The sequence below is a fragment of the Hyaena hyaena genome, unplaced genomic scaffold, assembly GCF_003009895.1.
Source record: "Hyaena hyaena isolate Hyena2069 unplaced genomic scaffold, ASM300989v1 scaffold_426, whole genome shotgun sequence".
NCBI lineage: Eukaryota > Metazoa > Chordata > Mammalia > Carnivora > Hyaenidae > Hyaena > Hyaena hyaena.
This window is the reverse complement of record NW_024081061.1, coordinates 905,337-927,653: the sequence shown is the minus strand read 5'-3', so window position 1 is coordinate 927,653 and position 22,317 is coordinate 905,337. Positions and strand designations below refer to the sequence as shown.

Sequence of the window (22,317 nt, the reverse complement as noted above, 5' to 3'; positions counted from 1 at the left end):
GGGCCCCGAAGCCGGGCGCTAAAGCAGTGCAGTCCCAAGCTTCCCCTGCAGAAGCCGCGCTCCTCGCTCGGTCCGGGGGTAGAGGGGGCGCGAGAGAGCAAGTGGGCGGGCGTCCTATTCTCCGCATCCTCCTCCAGGTCCTGGCGCGCAGGGTGGGAGCGCCGCGCGGCTCCGCGCTGCGCATCGCGGCCCGCTTGCCGCCTGCCCCCTGCCCTAGCCGGGCCGCCTCCCCGGGCTGCCGGTGGAGGGCTACAAGGCGCTAACGTAACGCTGTTTCCGGTTTTCTAGCGGGCTCTGTTTCCCCTCCCAAGGCGGCGGCGGCGGAGCGGCGGAGCCCCCCAAATGGCCTGGCCAGATGCGGCAGGTTTGCTGCTCAGCGCTGCCGCCGCCGCCACTGGAGAAGGCTCGGTGCAGCAGCTACAGCGACAGCAGCAGCAGCAGCAGCAGCAGCAGCAGCAGCGAGAGCAGCGGCAGCGGCAGCAGCGGCAGCGGCAGCAGCAGCGGCAGCGAGAGGAGCAGCAGCAGCAGCAGCAGCAGCAGCGAGAGCAGCAGCAGGAGCAGCAGCAGCAGCAACAGCAGCATCTCCCGTCCCGCTGCGCCCCCAGAGCCGCGGCCGCCGCAACAGCCGCAGCCCCGCAGCCCCGCAGCCCGGAGAGCCGCCGCCCGCTCTCGAGCCGCAGCCGCCGGCGGCATGAGGCGCGACCCGGCCCCCGGCTTCTCCATGCTGCTCTTCGGTGTGTCGCTCGCCTGCTACTCGCCTAGCCTCAAGTCGGTGCAGGACCAGGCGTATAAGGCACCCGTGGTGGTGGAGGGCAAGGTACAGGGGTTGGCCCCGGCCGGCGGCTCCAGCTCCAACAGCACCCGAGAGCCGCCCGCCTCGGGTCGGGTGGCGCTGGTGAAGGTGCTGGACAAGTGGCCGCTCCGGAGCGGGGGGCTGCAGCGCGAGCAGGTGATCAGCGTGGGCTCCTGTGCGCCGCTCGAAAGGAACCAGCGCTACATCTTTTTCCTGGAGCCCACGGAGCAGCCCTTAGTATTTAAGACGGCCTTTGCCCCCATCGACACCAACGGCAAAAACCTCAAGAAAGAGGTGGGCAAGATCCTGTGCACTGACTGCGGTGAGTCGCCCCCACCCTCTGCTGGAGAAAGGGGGGAGGGGAGAGGTGGTGGAGAATGGGGGGTGGGGCGGAGAGGTGCTGCAGGTGCCCAGGCCTGGCAGCGCCGGGCTGCTGGGGGGGTGGGGCCGCCCCTGGGCAGGGCGCCTGGTACCGGTGGGTGAGGGGGTTGAGGTTGGGGAGAAGGAAGATTGGGCTCAAAGTGTGCCAGGGGCGAGGGGCGGGGGAAGGCGCTGGCCTGTGCCAGCAGCGATCTGCGGCTGATGTATGGCAAGTGGAGCTGGAAAGCTGCCATCATAGCCCAGTAGCGGCAGGAAAAACGGAGAAGTCCCGGCGGTGCTGGCCCGAGGCTCAGTGAGTCAGGAGTGACTCTCGGCGGCCTTGCCCGCTCTGCTCCCATGGGCCTTGCTCAGGCTGGCGAGGGTCTGCAGGAGCCGCTGGGCAGACTCCCAGCTTGCGAAGGCCTCCGCTTACAAGTTCTCCTAGGGAATGATGGCCCCCGCCCCCTCCTTCCTCTCCTGGGCTCCGGGTTCTGCTCATCCACACCGCTGGCGCAGACAGAGTTGGACTTTTTCTGCTACTGTTTTCCGTCCTCCATGTGGCTCGTGTGTTTTCTCCATTGCGATTGCCTGTCTTTGCTAAACAGTTAGCAAAGCTTTCTCTTAACCTCCAGGACCAGCGAGCAGACTCCTCTTTTGGCTGTTTCTGGGAGATTTCACTAGGTCTGTTGATGGTGATGACAATGAAATAGAGTAACTTACTTCTGCTGAATGCTGTAAGTTCAAGCTCTGACATCTTACTGGCAGGATGTGTTGACTGCATCTCTCATCTTCATGATTTTGGGCGCTGCACGGGAACGCAGGTGATTGGAAACACAACACTGAAATCTCTAGGTCTCTGTAGCCGGGAGTGGAGGTCTCCCATGACAAAAATACAAGCAATATCAGTTTAAGGGCTTTTGTTTCTTATCCCTGCACCCAGTACTTACTTCTCATTAAGATATTTCAAACCAAATCGGCCCTATACTGGAGTATTTGGTGTTAGCTTATCTTGTGCTAATTCATATTGAGGTTTCATTTTGTCCCAACTAAGGCTGCATTTGGTGCTTGCTGTGTGACTCGGAGCTGTGTAATCACTGAATTGTGACAGATGTCCTGGACTGTCATCGAAGTTGGCATGTTTACCAGTTTACCAATTGGTTCTAGATAGGCTTTGAGAAGCAAAGAATGTGTAACAGCTCATAGGAAGTTTTGCTGCCCTCATCTTTCTAGATCAATGCCTTTGACTTTTGGAAGCTTTCCTTCTCTTACCCCTGCCCCCACCCCTGTCCTTCAGGAGACAAATTTTAATTTAGTATTGGCGGTATATCTTGGCATTATGTTGAGCTTTAATCTCTTTAATCAGAAGAATCTTGAATTATCTTAATAAGGAGGAAAAAACTTTGGTGGTAACAGCAGTTTCTCTCTCTGACATTGTTCTACGAATATTGTTGACTGCTCTTTAATGTCTTAAATGTTTTATGATGACAAATTGAGGCCAGTTAAGAATTTCTAATTTTTTATTCTGTTAAGTATTTTGTCTGAGATCCTGTGAGGAGCTGTGGCACTATATTATGCACTGGGAAATAGATGGTAAAAACATTTATTGAACCTTGTCCAAGGACAGCTTCTGTTTTGGTTTTCGGTGAGTTGCTCCTCAATATGCACAGGGCACATCACCACATAATCCCTAGTCTGGTCCACTGAGACCCAATGGTCATTGTCAGATAATCCCTTGTCTTCCTCCTCCTCCTTTACCCCTTCCCTCCTGGCAATTATGCCTTGCTTGTTTTAGTGAGAGTTTCAAAGTTTAATAGTTGAATGTGTGATCAGGAAGGATTTGGAGGTCAGAAATGCCTGCTTTGAGGTTATAATCACCTCCTATTATTGAAATAGCATGGGCAGAATAGTGCTCAGAAGATCCTGCAATCCGTGCTAAAGAGAAGGCCCTCTCACACTGCAAATTATCAAGGAGCAAGACTGAGTATGGAAGTAAACACTTCAGAAATACAAATATTTTTGCTTTGCATTGATAACATATAGATCTGGGTCAGTTCCGGTGGGGGGCTTTATATAAGGGGATTAGAAATCAAAGAACGTTATTTGTAAGAGGAAACTTGTGGAACTGGTGATTGTGTGACCGAAGAGCATAAACTACATCTTCTTTTTTTTGACGACGGGGTTAAAGAAAGCAGAAAGCGTGCACTGGTGATGGTGTATTAAATGAGGAAACAAAATCATCCTAACTAACCACAACACCTTCCTTGTGCTCAGCAGGAAATAACTAACAAATTCATTTTCTGTTTTCTGTCTCTAAAGAAAGCCCTCTGGGCCACAGGGTCATTGGGAACATTTTCTCCTTGGAGCAGATCTGCCCATTGCAAAATAGGGAAACTGGCACTCAGAAACTGTCATGATGGCGGTTATATTGAGCAACTGTGGTTGAATTGTTACTTTGTTTAGGCAGTTTCAGCTCGGAATGTGTCTGGATTCAGAGAGGTATGGTTCCTGGGGAGATCATCTACAAAGGTGTGTTTTGGTGGGCCAGGACTTTGGGATAATATACCATATAGAGTCATACTGAGCTTAAAAGTTAGCAAATGTCTCAGTAGCATCAGTGAGGGGTCATACTGGACCCTTTCTAGAAGATCCTCATAATGGCTAATTTCACCGCCAACTGTATAATATCGATTTGAAGCATGTGAAATCTGGCTGGGATAGCAGTATGTGTCAGAGGGGTATTTTTATAGATCTCATGTGTATCATTCATCCAAAATTACTACCTCTGGAAGATTGCATACATGGAGGTGTTTTCTGTGCCTTCTGTGGAAGGGAGAAGAAAAGAATTAGAAAGGAGTCTTAAAGATTAGCAACTCTGTACAAGGCATCCTGTTCTGCAAACAGTCCTGCATTTTTAACGATGGTTGCATATATTTGGGTATAATCACTGTTATCACTGAATTGCTGTTTCCTTGTTGAATAGACACAGCTGATAGTGTCACACACACACACGCACACACACACACAAAGATCATTCTTCCTTTGGGACTTTCTGACTTGCAATTTTTCTTCCAATGTATAGTGTTCTTTGCTGTTAAAGATGGAAAAGGTGAATTCCTGGGGCATTATGCATTCGTTCAGATAATTTTTAATTAATTTGACGACCAGAGTCACATGTTAGAGGAAGGTGGTTCACAAAATTCAGTAAAGCAAAAGTGACTGCATATTTTTAAAATGCTGTTTATTTAAAGAATCTTTTCTTCCCCAGCCAGCTGGAAACCCAGCTGTGCTGCAGCTTGAAGATGGGAAAGTGAAACTAGACTAGAAACTGACCATCCATAGTGGTGAGGACAAGGCTTGGTTATAGATTTAGCGGTAGCATTACTATCATAAAGTCATTCGTTCTTTCAGTGGCTGCTTTCCATAGCAGACTGCCCTTGGCGGTGGGAATCATACTTTATCTTCGAGGTCCTTCTCCACCTCTTCTGGTCCCGATGTTGGTACTGTGCTGGTTTATAGAGGGACCCTCCAAGGGTCTTTTGAATGAATGAAGTCAAGTGAAGTTACAAAAGCAAGCCTCCAGATTAATACTAAAACAATCTGAACTCTGATCTGTGACACCAAGTCTCAAAAGCTCAGTTTGATGATAGCCTTTACCTGTCGCTATGGGAACCTTTTTTCCAAAGGAGTAGTTATCAACTAGAGTACTTAACCACAATGTGCTTAATCACTGTGCTGATTAGTGTTAATGGGATTTAAACTGTGTTGAAAATAAAGGTCTTGCTGGAGAGGACCCTCTTTTTTTTTCTTTTTGGAGAGTAGATTACCACTCCCTCGCCCTTGTGTTTCAATGAAAATAAAACAACTAACAGTTTGAATTCACAAATATTTTGTGAGCTAGAGAGGGTGGCGTATTAACTAACTAGGTGACTAACTTCTTGATCCCAGTACTCTTTACTATCTTTACTATCCTATTATCTAGGACATTTTCATTTTATTTCCTAATAGTAAATGCATTGTTAGCTTTTTTGCCGTATAAAATTGTGCTTAGCTTTTTGGATATGTAAAATATTTATATGCCTCAATTCAGAAAGGACATAAAAACATATGGTGGATGGGGTGCCTGGTGTCTGACGTTTGATCTCAGCTCAGGTCTTGATCTCAGGATCGTGAGTTCAAGCCCCATGTCGGGCTTAAAAAAATAAAAAAGAAAACGAGGTGAAAAGTCTCTCCCTCAGCTACCTATTCCTAAGGCAATTGAAAAATGACATATTTTTGAAATGTGTATTTCTCTAAAAGTAAAATGTTTGTCAAAGAAGTCTTATGTTTTTCTCTTAAAAGATGGAGAATGTTAATTTTGCCAGTAAGTCAATATTATGGTAAATTCTTCCCAAGCAATAGGGGTGTGTGTGTGTGTGTGTGTGTGTGTGTGTGTGTGTGTGTCTGTAACCCTTGGATCAGGAATGAAAATACCAAATTGTTTTCCAGATACTTTGCTTTTAAGAAGTTTTCTGTGACAGTGAATTTTGTGATGAATCTTAACTGGGACACTCAAAGGAAAGATGCAAAGATTTGCCACTGAGCTTTAGAGCCATAGCTCTTCCGGTACAGCAATTCCCACTGTTTCACATTCTTGATAATCTCACAACAGAATCCATGTGAGAAATCACATGATTCCGTATGTGGAAAGAGAAAACTCCACAGTGCATGATTGCTTTGATTTTCATTTAGAGGCCAAGTCGAAGACTTCAGTTGTTGATGAAGAATTTGATTTTGACTGTATTCCTGTACAGCTGGTAAATTCTAGGACTAGCCACTTGAATACTATTTTGAAGTATGTTTTAAGATAACCAATTTGAATGTAGTGTTAAAATTTCAGAGGATCAGGGAATTGACACTCGAATACATAAGTCCAAAACAAATATGGAAATCTAACAGTGGAAGATTTTAACCCTCTAAATCCTGGTGGCTTACTGGCATTTGGCAATTTTGTGCATTGATTTGCAAAAGGAATGTTAGTATCAGTGAACTTTCCCCTGTGTAGTCTCTTCAACAACTTGTTCTGGGGTCTTTCTTTTCAAAATCTGAAGTGGTGGCAGTATAATTTGAACCAAACGTAAACATTTCTCCCCAGATTTGGAGTTTGGACCATTGTCTGTGAAATGGGGATTTTTATCTTACTTGTTTCTAGTGAATTAACCCTCCCCTCCTATTCATTTACTGGAATTAGCACATATAAATAAAGTCAGTTTATGAATTTCAAGAGATGATATAGGGAACACTGTAGAAATCTGGGGAAAGTGAATTGACTGTGAATGAGAAGTGCTAAATAATGACAAGTCTGTGAAATTAGACTCCTTTAAAAACAACAGTGCACACAGGTAAATCTTTGTGAACTAAAGCTCCATGTAAGGCTATAGCAACTGTAGGAAACCTGGAAGATGACTAAAAGGCATTAGGATGACATGAAAGAGGACATGCTGTACTCAGGCAAAGAGCTGGGAGCTTTTGCCAATCTGGGGTAAAAAGACAGAGATTCGTGTTGACTAAGAACATTTGCTGTTAATCAGCTGTGATGTTTTTCGGTAATTAGAAAACGAGGTTAAGTTAAGGAGCCTACTTTCTCTGGCGAGTTGCCTCTGGCCAAGTGTGGTATATGCGCTCCATTCTACAGTAACATTCCTTTCCCATTCTGTACTTGCAGTGAGAGTCAAGTCACCTCCCCAGGGACCTTCTCTGGGACAGAGACTGTTAGCTCCTCCCTCTGCCTCTGCTCTGGACCTGACTGTGCTGCTTGCCTCCTGGGGTGGCTTGGAGGTGGTTACTAGTCCATTTACCCTTGCAGATGTTTCCAGGGTGGCAGAGGCACAGATATCCTAGAGACTTCTGTATACAACGACACAGCCCTCCAAGATGTGACGTTCAGGCCTCCTATTACCCTTTTTTCAGAAACAGAATCTTTAGTGCCTCTCTTTTACCTTCATAGATTTCCTGCCTTGTGCTGATGACATTGGCTTCCCCCTCCTCTTTCCCTCCCTGATCTGTTTATTCAGACTGAGGATCTGTCTTTGTCCTTTAGGCTAGGATGTTTTACTTGGTCTTGATCTTGATATTGGCCCAACTAACAGAAGCCAAACTGATCTAACATTCCTTGGAACTGAGTGAGAGGGAAGTCACCACCTGGCTAAATACCTGGTTCAGCCCCCAGGAGAGTCAGGGTATCATGAATTCGGTTATGACAGAGATGCATTTTGGTATTACTGAAGTTGTATTGCTAAAAAGAGTTTTGTTTCAATTCCATCTTTCAAATGCTTGCTTCAGCAAATACATGTGCTCTGTGTAAAGAGCTAGGTCCTTTCTGGGTAGTTGTATCAGACACAGTCCCTGTCATCAAGGAGTTTACAGTCTACAAGTACAAAGATAGAGCAGCAGTTCAATCCAGAATATGATAAATGCCGTAAGATACACCAGCATAGTGATTTGGGGAGGAGGGCAAGCAGCTTAGAGGAAAAGATCATATTCAGATAAAGGATTAAAGACAGTTTCTTGGAGAAGTACTTTGAGATGGGATTCTAATAGCCAGGGATAGTTGAGGTAGAGGTGATTTAGAGAGAGAGAGAGAGAGAGAGAGAGAGAGATGAATTGATTGATTACATTGATTTCATGCAGAGAGAGCCATCATTCTCTTCAGCAGAGGGGCATATCTGTAGAATACAAATTAACCAGAATGAAAGGGAGAACTGGAAAAGGAGTCTGGAGAGGTGGATGAGGGTCACATTTTCACGTGTCTTGAATGTTAGGCTGATGAATTTATTTGTCATTATGGAAGTAGTTTTTGAAGGCTTACGTTAAGAGCAGTTCAGTCATGTTTTGTAGTTATCAGTGAAGGGTCTTGCACATATTTTGTTAAATTTATCCCTAAGTATTTCATGTTTTCTGGATGCTACTGTGAAGGGTAATTTTGTTTAATTTTGTTTTCCAGTTATTAATTGCTAGCATACAGGAAGATAATTTTTAAAATATTGACTTTGTGGGGTGCCTGGGTGGCTCAGTTGGTTGGGTGTCCATCTCTGACTCAGGTCATGATCTCACAGTTCGTGGGTTCGAGCCCCATGTCGGGCTCTGTGCTGACAGCTCAGAGCCTGGAACCTGCTTGTGATTCTCTCTTTCTCTCTCTCTCTCTCTCTCTCTCTCTCTCTCCCCCCTCCCCTGCTTGTGTGTGTGCTCTCTCTCAAGAATAAAATAAACATTAAAATAAAAAAAATAAATATAAACAAATAAAATATTGGCTTCATATCCTATGACCTAAATAAATTCACTTATTAGTCCCAGTGACTTTTTTTGGTAGATTTCTTAGGATTTTTCTCTTTGTCCATGACTATGTTGTCAGTGGGTAAAAAAAGAGTTTTCCTTTTTATGTTCTAACCTGTTTGCCTTTATTTCTTTTTCTTTCCTTATTCCATTGTCTAGCACTGCCAAGGACAACGTTGAATAAAAATAGTGAGAACGAAAATCCTTGTTCCAGTCATGGTGGAAAGCATTCAGACCTTCACCATGAAGTATGATGTTAGCTGAAAGTTTTTCATAGATGCCCTTCCTTAAAAGAAAAAAAAAGTCTACTAAGTACTGTGTAATGACTAATAATTTGGACTTTACAGCCAAATAGACCTGGGTTTGGAAACCATCTTCTACATTTTCTAACTGGGTGATATTGGGCAAATTTCTTTCTGTGTCTTAGTTTCCTATAAAATGGGGATAGTGATAGCACTTAATAGGATAGCTGTGAGTATGTAGAATGATTAACACAGCACTCAATAATAAATGTTAAAAAATATTAATTATTAACAAAATCTTATTAGATCAATGTGAACAGAAAGACTAATAAGTGAAAATTTTAAGTTCCAGAAGTAGACTGAAGGCAGGCAAGGGGGAAATTTTCACCAACTACTGTATTTTTAACCCAGATGTACCTATGTATCTCAACTCAAGAGTCACTGGGTTGGGTTGTTTGAGGAGATGAGGAGAGAAGGGACTATGTTTGTGGTCTCTCTGTAGGGAAGTTCATGCTGGTCCTATGGAGGTCCCAAGAAGGCTATCAGTCTTGATGTATCCATGGGTCTCTGTTGATCAATATTCTGAGAAGCCCACAGATAGATATTGCTTTTCTCTGTTTCACAAACAGAATGACTAGGACTAAGATCTATACTCTAAAGTGTCCCTTTCAAAATCTCAACATGCTTGTGGTGTCCAAGTTCTGGAATCCTGCCAGGTCTGTTCTATGACTATCACTGGTTTTGTCTGTTATTAGGAGGAGCTGCTGAAAGTCCCTGGCAAATGGCTAAAAGTGTCTCTTTTTTTCCCCAAAAAAGAACAGATCCCTGACTCATCCAGCTTTGATTTGGGGGCTTCCAGCATTGGGGATGCTTTCACACTATACTATTCATATTATCTCTTTCCTGGTTTCTGTACTGGGTTGGTGTGGATCTAGTGGCTGCCCAGATCAGAGGGGTATAGGTGTGGGCAGGTAACAGGGGCCAGTTTTGGAGTTTGGGGGGTTTAATTTTAATTTTCCTTAATTGATTAATGTGTGGAACCTGATGAAAGTATGAATCTTAGCTCCTTAAATGATTGTAGGACAATGATTCCTTGCTTTGGCTTCTTCCTCTAAATATCTGGTGGGTGTTATTAACCCTCAGATCTTGGGCTGACCACACATCCCCAACCTCAAGTATTCCTCATTATTTTTTTAGACATTTGATATTTATGACCAGTACCACACATATGACGCTTATCATGTAATGCCATGCATTGTTAATTACCTTTTGATGGGTCAGTATCTTCTTCACCTGATTGTAAGATCTTTGGGGGAAGTAAGTTAACATATGATAAATATTTGATTAATGACTATTGCCAAGAAAGATGAGAGTGAGTGGATCCTTTTTGCTTTCTCTACTGACCACTTTTACTCTAGACAATTTTCAAGGTTCCTCAAATGACACCTCAGACTAGACCAATCATAGAAAGTATCTTCAGACATTTTGGTAAAGGGTAGTATTTTGGTTCTCAGTTATGTTTCTGTTCAGTTTTTTTTTCCCCTTCGTAGTCCACAGCATCTTCATTTTCTTGCAGGTCATTCTTCTCTTTTCTTGAGTTTTAGAATTATGACTAGGTAGTTTTCCTCACACATGTTAACATTTTGGCTTGTGTTTCCTGTCTTTTGGTCAGTTGGAATTCTGCAAAAAAATTCTCCAGTTTCACTTGACATTTGAGTTTTTAGGATGTTCCCTATTTGGGTTTCTCACTGCAATGTCCAGTTGGACTCAGTTCCTTTGACATGTTCATGAATACTTTAAGAGGTAAGGGGTATGAGCAGGTGTCATCTGTAGTAAGCCAAGACCACAAACTAGGAGTCATTGTACCTCTGCCTAGTAGGCAGCTTGAGGGCTTCTGGAGGCTAGGACTGGTTCTTAGATCCCAGTTGTTTCCTGAAAGGGTGGGGAGGGGAAACTCAGTGTTTCTTCATGTCTCTCTTTCGCATGTTCATCCTTTTTTTTTTTTTTTAAGTTTATTTCTTTATTTTGAGAGAGAGAGAGAGCAAGCACGAGTGGGGGAGGAGCAGAGAGAGGGAGACAGAGAATCCCAAGCAGGCTTTGCACTGTCAGCACAGAGCCCGATGCGGGGCTCAAACTCACCAACCATGAGATCATGACCTGAACCGAAGTCAGACACTCAATCTACTGAGCCACCCAGGTGCCCCGTTGGCATGTTGATCCTTTACCACTTCCTTGAAATGAGGCATTTTCTTCCACGTCTGCTTGGCTGATGTATTGGGTGGAGGTTGGGGGTGGCTCTCAAGAGGGTTTTTCTCTTCTAGCTCAGAGTGCTTAAGGGTCACTAGTCATCACTTTGCACAGGGCCATGGCACGCAGCTTCCTCAAGTCAATCCCTTCCATTGGTACCTATGGCCATAAGTATAATCTCAGTACCTCACCACAGTTGCTTAGGCCAGTGATGAATATCACAGGCACTGCCCAACTGATGACTCTCTTTTGGAATAAGTTTGGTTTCAGAAAGGAGAGTTTATTTATAAGTCAGGATGGAACAGATAGATTAAGGAGGTCTGTCATGTCTCACTTCCTATCACGGAATGAGAAAAAGAATAGCAAGGCTGCTTCCAGTGCAACTTTCCCAGTATTGTCATTGGTTGATTGGATCTCAGGAGAAAAATAATAAAAAGAAGAGTTCTTAGAAAGAAAGAAACAAATCTCAGCTCACAACATGATCCAATTGTCACAGAGTGAAACTAAAGCCCACAAAGGAAGAGTTTCTTTCAAAGGTCACTGGAGCTTCCAAAGGCAGCCTGTGTGACTGCTTCCTCTTAGTTGGTTTCTTTTCTGTAGTCTGTTCATGTGGGTTCACTTTGAGAACCTCTTACCTGGGGCTCCACCTCTCCTACCTTACCCCTCAGTGCTCCTTACTTGGGTCTGCTGTCATACTTGCTTTTGCCATCATTGTAAGTATCACTCCTTAGCCCCCATTTCCAAGAACCAGAGAAGTTTCCAAAAATTTCTAGTCCAAACTTTCCAACGCTTCCTTGGACATTAGGTCTGAAGGACCCAATAGGAAGCTAATGAACAAGGCCTGGGATAGGGACCACTGAGGGTAGAACCACATATGACAGATCTGGTTGAGTTTCAGGTCCAGTTCTTTTGAACAAAACATGGGGTTTTTCCAAGAAAGCCTCTCCCATACTTCCAGGTGTCATTTGCAAAAGGGACTGCTTTCTCCAAAAAGGCTAGTGACATTCACGGGGCCTTCTAATAACATGTATGTTCAATTGTCTTGGCCAAGTACTGACAGTTGCCCTTGAAGATGGCACCCCGAGGGCTCTGCCCAAGTGCTTCAGGGCAATACTGAGAAGACCCTAGGATGTGGAGCCAGGTAGAGTCATGCTCTGGGCCAAGCAAAACATTATCACCTCTGAGAGAAACTTCTTGCTAATGGGAAAGACTCTAACTTGTAGGTTGAAGGAGGCAATGGATGGCCCCCAGATTGGGAGGGAGCTTCCTGTCTTTGTTTCTCATTATGCAAATTATCTGAGTAGGTTTCTGCTGTGCGTGGTATGCTCTCATCTAACTGAGAGGGCACATGGGAGCAGGAGCTGAGACTAGTTCCCTTGGGAATATTGTTTTCGCCTCTGCCAATTCCCCCCCAGCTTCTACTTTGTCCACACTGAACATGGGCTCCTTGATTCTTCTGTGTGATATCACAACCTCAGGGCCTCTGGTGAATGAGCCTGGGCCCAGAGCTTACTGTACAGAAGTAAAGGGTAAAGGCATTCGTTTAGATTCAGTCTGTGAAGGGATCAGTCACATCAAGTGGATAAAAGGTCCCAGTGGGTTTGATGGTCTTCACCGGGCCAGGCTCACAAACCTTATTTTTTTAAAGTAAGTACACAAGTTTCCTTTTCTCATCTCTGAAGTTAAGTAATAGCCTAGTCATTCCAGAGGAGGGGTGAATGTCGTCATTGTAAGAGCAAAGTAGAAAAGGGCAGTAATGATGCCCATTCCCATGTCTCAGAGGGTAAACACTACTGTCCCTTCCACAGTTTAAAGACCACTGTCTTTGGAAGAGTTTGTTACCGACAACTGTGAATTTGGGGAAGGAGTCATGACTGGATTGCTGTTGACCCATTCACCGTGAAAGACTGAAGCTGCTTTGTGGACTCTGACATGGGTTCCCCCAGTGATGCTGTACACATAGTGCTTGGTTCTTTCCCCTCTCATGTGCTTCTTGTGTCATTCCATCACTGGCTCTTCTTCTGACCGTCTTATAGGGATACAGTTCCTAAGGGGCTGTCCCTGGTTCTCTTCTCAATATATGTAGTCGGTTCTAAAGTTCAGCTATGTTAGAGTGCCTGGGTGGCTTGGTTGGTTAAGTGTCTGACTTCAGTTCTGGTCTTGATCTCACAGTTTATGAGTTCGAGCCCTGCATAGGGCTCTCTGTTGTCAGCACGGAGCCTGCTTCAGATCCTCTGTCTCCCTCTCTCTCTGTCTCTACCCCACTCACTTTTACACTCTCTCTTTCAAAAATAATAAATATTTAAAAAAATAAATAAAGTTTCAACTATCGCATAGCAGCTAAGACTACATGCTCTGGAGCCAACTTTGAAGGGTGAACCTTGGCTCTATGACATACTAGCTGTGTCACTTTGGGCAAATTCATTAACCTCTTCTTGCCCCAGGTTCCCCAACTATAAAATGGGGCTAATAATAACACCTACCACATGATCTTGGGGCAAGGTTTCAGTGAGTTACTCCACGTAAACTGCTTAGGAAATTGCCTACTTGGAGGAAAACTTCAACACCAGCTAGCTGCAATTACTGTTATTGACATGTCTGTTGTTAGTGGACAGAAAATGGTTTTGGATTTAGACTGATATTTATTAAAATCCCGGCTCTGTTCCTTACTAGCTGCGTGAACTTGAGGAAAGTCATTTAATTTTCCTGAGTCCCAGTTTCCACCTGCCTTTGGCACATTGTTTCAGGTATCTATTGCTGCGTAACAAATCACCCCAAAATGGAGTGGGCTTCAAACAGTGACAGTTCTTTGTCATTATTTCTCAAAGTCCTGGGGATTGACTGGGCTCAGCTAGGAGGTTAGCATCTTTCATGTGATTTTTGGTCACATGGTGGCTGAGCAGTCACAGTAGCTGAGACTGGGTCACTTCAAAGTTTCCTCTTGACATGTCTAGAAGTCATTGCTGGCTGTTCTCATCTGGGAACTTGGCTGAGGTTATGGGCCGGGGACCTTGTCTGGGAGCATCCCAAGAGAAGGCCAGGCCAAAGCTGTGTTGTCTTTTATGATCTGGCCTCAGAAGTCACTTCTACCACATTCTGTTTGCTCGAAGAGAGTGACTAAGCCCTGACCAGGTTCAAGGGGAGCAGAATTAGACTACTTCTTGGTGGAAGGATTGTCAAAGACGTTATGGATATGTTTTGAAACCATTATGGTCTGCTTTCTGGTCACAAACCATTTATGTGAAAAATATACTCATCCTCACCCCAAACCCTACTGCTTCAAAAAAATCTCATCTATTGTTACGGCACTGGGCCCAGGCTTAGGCTCAGGGGCCCGTATCTCATCCTCTCAATCAAGTGTGGGTGTAGGTGAAGCTTCTCTAAAGCAGTTCCTTAGATACCATCACTTGAGTGTTGTTCCTCCTGACTTGAAGAACTGAACTGTAGAACCAAGTTATCTGACTCTCCTCGAAGCCCGTGCTGCCATACAGTGCTGGGATAGATGCAGGGTAACTGCTATAGATGCCCCTTTTTAAAAACTGGTAACCCTTAAACATTTTGCAGTGACTTTAAGTTTTGAGATAATTTCAAACGTTCAAGAAAGTTGCAAAAATAGCACAAAGACTTTCCTTTGCCCCGCTTCCCCAAATTATACAACCATGCAAAATTATCAACATGAGGAAATGAATAATAGTATTGATGTAATACTATTTTTTTAAGTTTATTTATTTTGAGAGAGAGAGAGAGAGAGAGAAAGTGAGGGAGTAGAGGGGTAGAGAGAGCGAGAGAGAGGATCCCAAGCAGGCCCCAGGTTGTCAACATAGAGGCCGATGCAGGGCTCAAACCCACAAAATGTGAGATCATGACCTAAGTTGAAACCTAGAGTTGGATAGTTAACCAACCGAGCCACCCAGGTGCCCCTCGATGTAATACTATTAACTTACCTATAGACCACATTATGCCAGTTGCCTTACTAATAGCCGTTTCCTAATCTGGGATACAATCCAGAATCTCACATCACATTTAGCTGTCATGTCTCCCTGGCCTTCTATCTTAGATAGATGTTCCCATTTGGAAGGCGGGCAAAAGAAGACACTAGTCCACTCGCAGTTCTGAAATCCAGTCTTAACATAGGAGTAGGCTCAGTCCTGCTGTCTGGGGATGACTCTACTAATCTTGGTTCTACCCTATGGGCTCCTGGTTTTGCCCTCTAAATTATCCTTCCTTTTCCATAAAATATGGCCTGTGTTTGCAGCAAAGGACTTTTCTCAGTGTTCTTTCAGGTGATGGCCAGTCAGGTGCAGCCACAAGAGGAGACACAAGAGAGGCACAAAAAGCCGAAGGTTACTATACTCCCAGGTCCTAGAGAAGGGCTCATCACATGCCACGTAGGGTCACAGAAAAATGCCTGCTTTGGGGCAGGTAGCAGAAGACAGAAAAGGGCAGACAGTATTAGGCTGGAGACTTTTTTGGGATTTCCTTGAGAACAGAGAGCCAGGGTAAATTACTCAGGATTGGCTGGTTTGGGTAATTTTGGTGGACTCTAAGCTATAAGGGTGATCCCTGCCTGCCTGGTTCCTGGTCCAGGGATGATTAAGGGGCAGATAGAAGAGTAACTGAAATGGTTAATTTGCATATCAAAGGCATACTCTCTATTGAGTCCTTTGCTATCTCTAAGTAGTGGCTAGCCCTGACTGGTGCAGTCACTCCAGCCAGAAAGGGTTTTTTAAGATGTCAAAACATCATACTGTATAGAAAATAAAAACTATATGTGGTACACTCAGCCTACTGCCTACGTATAGATGTTTGTGGGTGCTTGGTCCCTGTTAGGCAGTGTTGTTGCTAGTACACTTCTTTTTAAAAATGTATGGTCTGCCTATGAATCTTATCGGGGTTCACTACATTAGACAAAAGCCACACCCTCAAATCTTACCAAGATAAGCTCTTCTCTCCCTTGAGCTCCCTGGGGACTGCTGTGGGACAACAGCCCTGGATTAGTGGAATCTCTTTTCTTGAATGGAAAGGATGTGGGAGGCATGTCCTTAAGACCATTAGAGGGCCTTTTGTCTGTCCTCAAAGATTCTTTGAGATGTCACTTTTGATCTTTCTGAGTTCCTAACAAAGGATACTATTCAAAATGCCTCAAACTGAGGCATTATCCCCTTCTCCATATCCTGTGCTGTAAAGGACACCCCCGTCTGAGCTAACTACATCGATCTAGTCGTCCAAGCCGTTAGGAACCTCAAAATTGTCTTTGGTTCCTTTCTTACCTTCATTCCCTGTGTCCAGTACACTGTCAAGTTGATGACAGTTTCTACTACTGCAGAGTTTCACCAAAACAATTCTTTTCCTTCATGACGCTCTAGCTGGGTATGTCACGTAGACTGTCACAGTAGCTGCTAAATGGAATTCCCCATTTTCAGAGTCTCTCTTCTATCATCTTTCCTGGAATTAGCTTTCTAAAGCAATTATGTCTGTCCAACCCAGAAGTCTTCATTAGCTTCTTATCGTTTATAGGATAAAGTGAAAACACCTTCGTATGGCATGCAGGGCCTTCCACAATTTGACCCAACCTGCCTTTAAGCCTGCAGCCCACTCTTCCACACTTACGTTTTGCTGGAGCCAGGATGCACTGTTTTGGAAAGTTGGGACACATCTTACATTTTTCTTCCTCAGTGCTTTTGTGCATTCTGTCTCCCTGGCTTGGTATGCTTTTCCTTTCTTTCTCAGTCAGTTGCTAGCCTCCTCATCCTTCAAAGTTCAGCTCATGGCCCACTTCTCCTCAAAGCTTTTTCTGATACCCCTCGGTCTGAATGAATCATGGCATCCTCCATGTTCCTGCAGCAGTTGTTAGCGCTTCTGTAATCTTAATGGTCTATTCTTTCATTTAGGATGGTCGGATAGGGAAGCAGGGTATGTGTGTATGATCCCTAGACTATGAGCTTCTTTTTTTAATGTTTATTTATTTTGAGAGCGAGCGAGCGAGAGAGTGTGAGCAGGGGAGTGTCAGAGAGAGAGAGAGGGAGACACAGAATCTGAAGCAGGCTCCAAGCTCAGAGCTGATAGGAGACAGCCTGATGCGGGACTTGAACGCACAGACCATAAGATCATGACCTGAGCAAAAGTCGGTTGCTTCACCAACTGAGCCACCCAGGTGACCCTAAACTATGAGCTCTTTGAGTGTAAGATGAAACTGCAGCAAAGGATGTATTCTACTTATTTGTGTGTGTGTGCCTTAGTTAAGTTAGATGGCTAACAACTGCCTGATGACTTAAAGAGAGAACAGATTTTACTATATAGTTACAACTGGCAGTTAGAATAAGCATCTGGCTCATGGAAGGAGATTGGCCTAGGTATGCAATATGTTGGCAGAGATTTACAAAAGTAGTAGCTTAAGGCAGCTAGTTCAGATGAGAATTGGGGGTTGGTTTAGTTACCCAGTGCTGTACTATTATGGCTGCTGCTGTTTATAATAATGAAACCAAACGTCTGATGTGTGGAATGGAGTCTGTGTTTTATTAGCCTCTATGGGAAACACCTTGATTATTCGGGATGCTTGTTACTAAGCACCTCAGATTAGTCAGGGCTAGGAGGATTTGGCTGTTTTGTATTCCATCCCTATCACCTTCATGGTATTCCGCATGTTATAGGATCTCAGTAAAAATTACTTGAGGGGAAAATGAGTGAAGAAATTATTTCTTCTCCTGTGTGACTCCAGGGTACCTACATGTGCCATTCCCAAAGATCATAGCCAAGCGAGCCAGTTCAAAATCAGCCAAAGTTAAGAGAAGGCATATTGACCACAAGGGATGTATTCAAGGTCCTCCTGATACTCAGAGCTTTCTGCTTTACCACAGAGGTGGGGGGGGGGGGGCATTACTGCTTTAGAATGTAGATAGAGCAACTGGTTGTGAGTGGCATAACTGCCATCGAATTCAGATGGTCAGAAGCGACAGGAGCTTCTTTTAGGTGGCCAGGAGGAGAACAAGGCTATGATCTTAGTCAAGGAGGAGGAAGACTATTCAGGCATTGTCAGGTTTGCGGTTGTTTTGCTTTTAAATGATGAGAGGCCTTCCTGGAAATCAGCCTTCCCGGGTCCAGTCTCAGCCCACTACTCTCTCTATGACCTTGTGCAGCCAGTCCTTACACCTGGGCTTTGTTCTGAGCTGACAAATGCTGGTTCCTTCTTCAGCTGTGAGAATTGAGGAGGCGAGGGTGTTTCAAGCCAACTAGGTGAGTGGCATGGCATCAAAAGAGATCCTGTAGGGGTTTATAGGTTTTCTTTGAAAATTTTAGCAAAATCCCAGGCTGAGGGACAATCTGGACTCTGGAGCACTGAATTTCATTCTTGAAGCTGCACTTCCCTGTATTCCTTTCTGAGTATCAAATCTGAGCAGCCTCCCTGCGTCTGTGATTGTGATAATTGGATGGGAGGGATTGGGGCAATTTAGGAAGATGATGGGGGCCTGACCTCTTTCTGCCTTTGAAATCCACAAAGGAAGGAAAATGGGTAAAATGATAAATAGTTGATCAAAAATGGAGTGTGCCCCTCCTAAATTAGGACAGCTGGCTCAGTGATAAAAATGTTTTACTGTTAATGGCCCTCAGGACCAGATGCTGTGAAAACAGAAGTTAAACTCTGACTTTGGACAGCTGTCTCCATGCAGGGAGGGCAGTGTAACCTCTTTTCTGCCCTTGTCCAGCTGTGGATTCCTCTCAGGAGGCCTCAAGAGTCTTGAGGTGGGGGGGACTTGTTGGGCCCATGTTTTTGGATTCCAGGGGAGGGGTGGATTCAGTTGACAGGTGCCTCAGGGCATGTGGGTTTTGCATCTGCTTGACCTTTGGCTTGTCCTTGGGGACCCTGCCTGCTTGTTTTTGGTAGGACTAGCTCAAGGTGACCTCCCTCCATTCCATAGGGCTGGCCTGCTCGGTCTGTCCATACCCCTGAGAAAGCGATTTTGCTACAGGACTGGGTGAACCATATGGCAGCCTAGATTACAGAGACTGTTGGCGTTTGTCAACAGAGAGCAGGCTTTTTGGCTATAGCAACTCCCCCAGGTAGGGTTGCCACACCATCTGTGAACACAGCGTATAAGATCAGCAGCTAGATGGGTATGAGGTCCCATTGTCATTCCCTCCCTGCCTCCCAAAGAAAGGGAGAGGCAAGCCTCTCACCAAATATTGGCTAATAGATGTATAGTTCAGCCTCTTTTTGGTTATTTTCTTTGAAGGATGCTAGAGAGGTCTAGTAGTCATGCGTCTCGCTCTTGAGAGGTTTACAGGCTAGTCGAGGCTATCCTATTCACATGAATCAGTAGCAGGTGACATAAAACAAAAGATATATAATAATTGCAAAAGGGGAAAATAGACTACAGAATTCAGGGATGGGGAAGATCCGTGGGGAGCTGAAATTTTCCAGAACTAGAGTTTTCCAGAGTTAGGACTGGAGGTTATTCTTGAATGAATAGGTTTTTGGGATTTAGGAGGATAAGGGAAAGGCTTCTGGGCCAAAAGAACAATATGAACAGAAGTAGAGACAAGCAAGATGTCTTTACAGAACCATGAGGAGATTAGTGTGGTTGGGGTAGAGATACGGTGGAGATAAGATTAGGAAAGCAGGGGCAGGACCAGATTAAAGACGGTCTCCAGAGACAGGGGAAGGAGCACGGACTTGGTTCTGGAGGTGATATGGCCCCATTGTAGGTATTGGTGCAGAGATATGATATGAAGAGAGGAATGTTTGCAAATACATTATATACACAATTCAGAGTGGACTGGAGTTGGGGAGAGATACATGTTCCAGAGATCAAGGAGGAAGTTATAAAGTTCTCAAAGCCACGAAAACCGAGGGAGAGGAAGGTAAACGATGCCGCTTCTTTCCAGAATCTGTAAGACTCGATCATGAGCTGGGTAGCAGCTGGGAAAGGGGTCGTGAAGCAGAGAAAGGGGTCAAAGTTTAATTTGGAAAGCTGGGAAAAATAATAGTGCCATTAGCAGAAATGGAGAAGTTGTGAGGAAATGTAATTTTAAGGAGGAAAATAATGAGTTTGGCAATGATTTTATTTACTTAACAAACACTTATGTAACACTTACTCTGAACTTGACACTGTACTAACCACTGTATAAGCGTTAACTCAGTTAGCTCTCATCATAACCATATAAAAGAAACACTTTATTATTACCCTCTTTATCACAAGGGAGAAAACCCAAGCGTGGAAAGGTGAAATAATTTGCCCAATGTCAAAGCTATCAGTGAATGGCAGAGCCCACATTCTGAACCCAGGCCATTACTCCCTTATTAATGGGAGACCCAAGGAGAAACTACAATGGACAGTAGGACATCAAAATATTTGTTCACTGCTGACTTTGTGCAGAACTCTTGACAGGAAATGTAAAAAATGGGCATGGCATGGATATACCATTAAGGAGCTGGTACATTGCTAGTGAGGGACTGGCAGATTGTCCAGTTGTGGTTAAGGGGCACTCAGTGTTGTGCTACGAGAGGCACATAAAGAAGAGGGGAGCAAATGGCTATCTGGTTACAGACATCAGAAAAGACTTGAAGAGGAAGGAGATGGGATTATAGATACACCTTGAAAGAGGAGTCAAGCTGGACTTTGATAGTTGGTAGCAGGGAAAGGTCATTCAAGACGGAGAGAACTTGAATGACATCATGGAAGAAAGAAAATTCAAAACATATTTTGGGACCAGCACAGGGCATGGGACCTAGCTCACTAAATGTTTGCCCTGGGATGGAAAGTGGTTTAGTGAGACTCACCGTAGAGTTGGACAGCAGTGAGAGAGGGCTGGCTCCCTGGAGAGAGGATCCCATTGGAGACATAGAATTGCAAGTTGAAGTGTACAAAGAGGAGGGGGTAGCTGATGCCATGAGGACGGAGGACTCCTGCGGGGAAGCCAAGAGCTGAGGCTGGAGATTTTTTGTTTTATGATGCAGATATGTAAGCTATTCTTCCTTTGGGATGAGCCCAAATATTTCCTGAAATGAGGCCTGTGGGCTTGAGGGCAATGGTTGTTCCTCTCCTAGATTGGAAGGCCATTTCTGACTCTCTGCCTTTTCTCTTCAGGGGCCTTCCAGCCACCTGCACTAAGTGAATGTCTCATCTTCACTGCTCCCTAAGTACACGTAGACCAGGCCCCTGGGCCCCTTCTGCCTGAACTGAAGAAGGAATTTGGAGATGATGCCACGTGCATGTTATGGGTGCAGAGGTGATATTTCAAGGAATCATGGATTTCCCATGTGGTATGAAATTTAGGTTACTGCTCTCTCTCATGCCATCAGCAGTGACTTCCAGAGGATAGGCAGAGCAAGGTGGCTTCTAGTATTGCCTAGCCCCGTAGGCCTTTAAGGATCACTCTAAGGAAAACAGTGTTGAGTAGAGACTGAACTTAGAAATATGGAGGTCAGGCATTGCTTAAAGACTTCTTCAGGGGACATGCTAGAATGATCCTAACCTCACACTTCATCTCATAATACAGACAGAACTGTCCTAGGAGAGAGATGTCACTTAAAACTCCAATTTGCCACTTACTAGCTCTGTGACCTTGGGACAACAGACTTTTGTGAGGCTGTTTCCTTAACTGGAAAATAGGGCTAATGATACTTTTCTTTCCTAACACAGATACATATACTGTCTGTGAAGGGGCTTTGAGATTGCAAAGTACTGTATCAGAATGTGCTGTTATTGTTAGTTACAACTACAAACCAGTTTGCTCAGTCTTAAAGATTGCTGTCCTGGGGCACCTGGGTGACTCAGTTAAACGTCTGAATCATGGTTTCTGCTCAGATCATGATCTCACGGCTCATGAGTTCGAGCCCTGCTTCCGGCTCTGCACTGACAACGTGGAGTCCGCTTGGGATTCTCTCTCTCTCCCTCTCTCTCTCTGTCCCTCCCCTGCTCACGCATACTGTCTCTTTCTGTCTCTCAAAATAAATAAATAAACTTAAAAGAAAAAAAGGTACTCCTGAGAGTACCTTTTGCATAACCTCTTCATAGTCCCTCTGCCAAGGACCTAAAGGGCGAGGCCACAGAGTGGGAGTTTGAGGCATGGCGTGGAGTTTTTCCTCAGGCAGACATGACCTATTCCATCAGCTCTGTGAAGCACATGCCCTGCTCTGTACACGAACATCTCTGAAATGTGCCCGTGCCGTACAGTTGATGGCACAGTAGATGTGATGAAATCAGCTTACTCTTTTCTTGGAAACAGGCAGGCCACATCTACAAACTCTTTCCTTTTTCTCTACGTGAAAAGCTATTTTATCTCAACCTTTGCTAGAGAAGATCTTGCGGAAATGCATGGGGGCATTTGGCTGCCTCAGCACTGGCGGAGCACTGTCTGCCCTTGAGC

At 44.7% G+C, this 22,317-nt stretch overlaps 1 protein-coding gene across 3 annotated transcripts in view; it reads left to right on the top strand.

Moving 5' to 3' along the window:
* The first annotated feature begins 355 nt into the window (after positions 1-355).
* The window catches only part of NRG2 (neuregulin 2), a 185,288-nt gene continuing 163,326 nt past the window's right edge, over positions 356-22,317 (top strand). For all 3 annotated transcript variants that reach the window (XM_039252712.1, XM_039252713.1, XM_039252715.1), the window contains exon 1: positions 356-1,115. In XM_039252712.1, coding sequence (XP_039108643.1) covers positions 356-1,115 — 760 coding nt within the window. The remainder of the gene's footprint in view (positions 1,116-22,317) is intronic.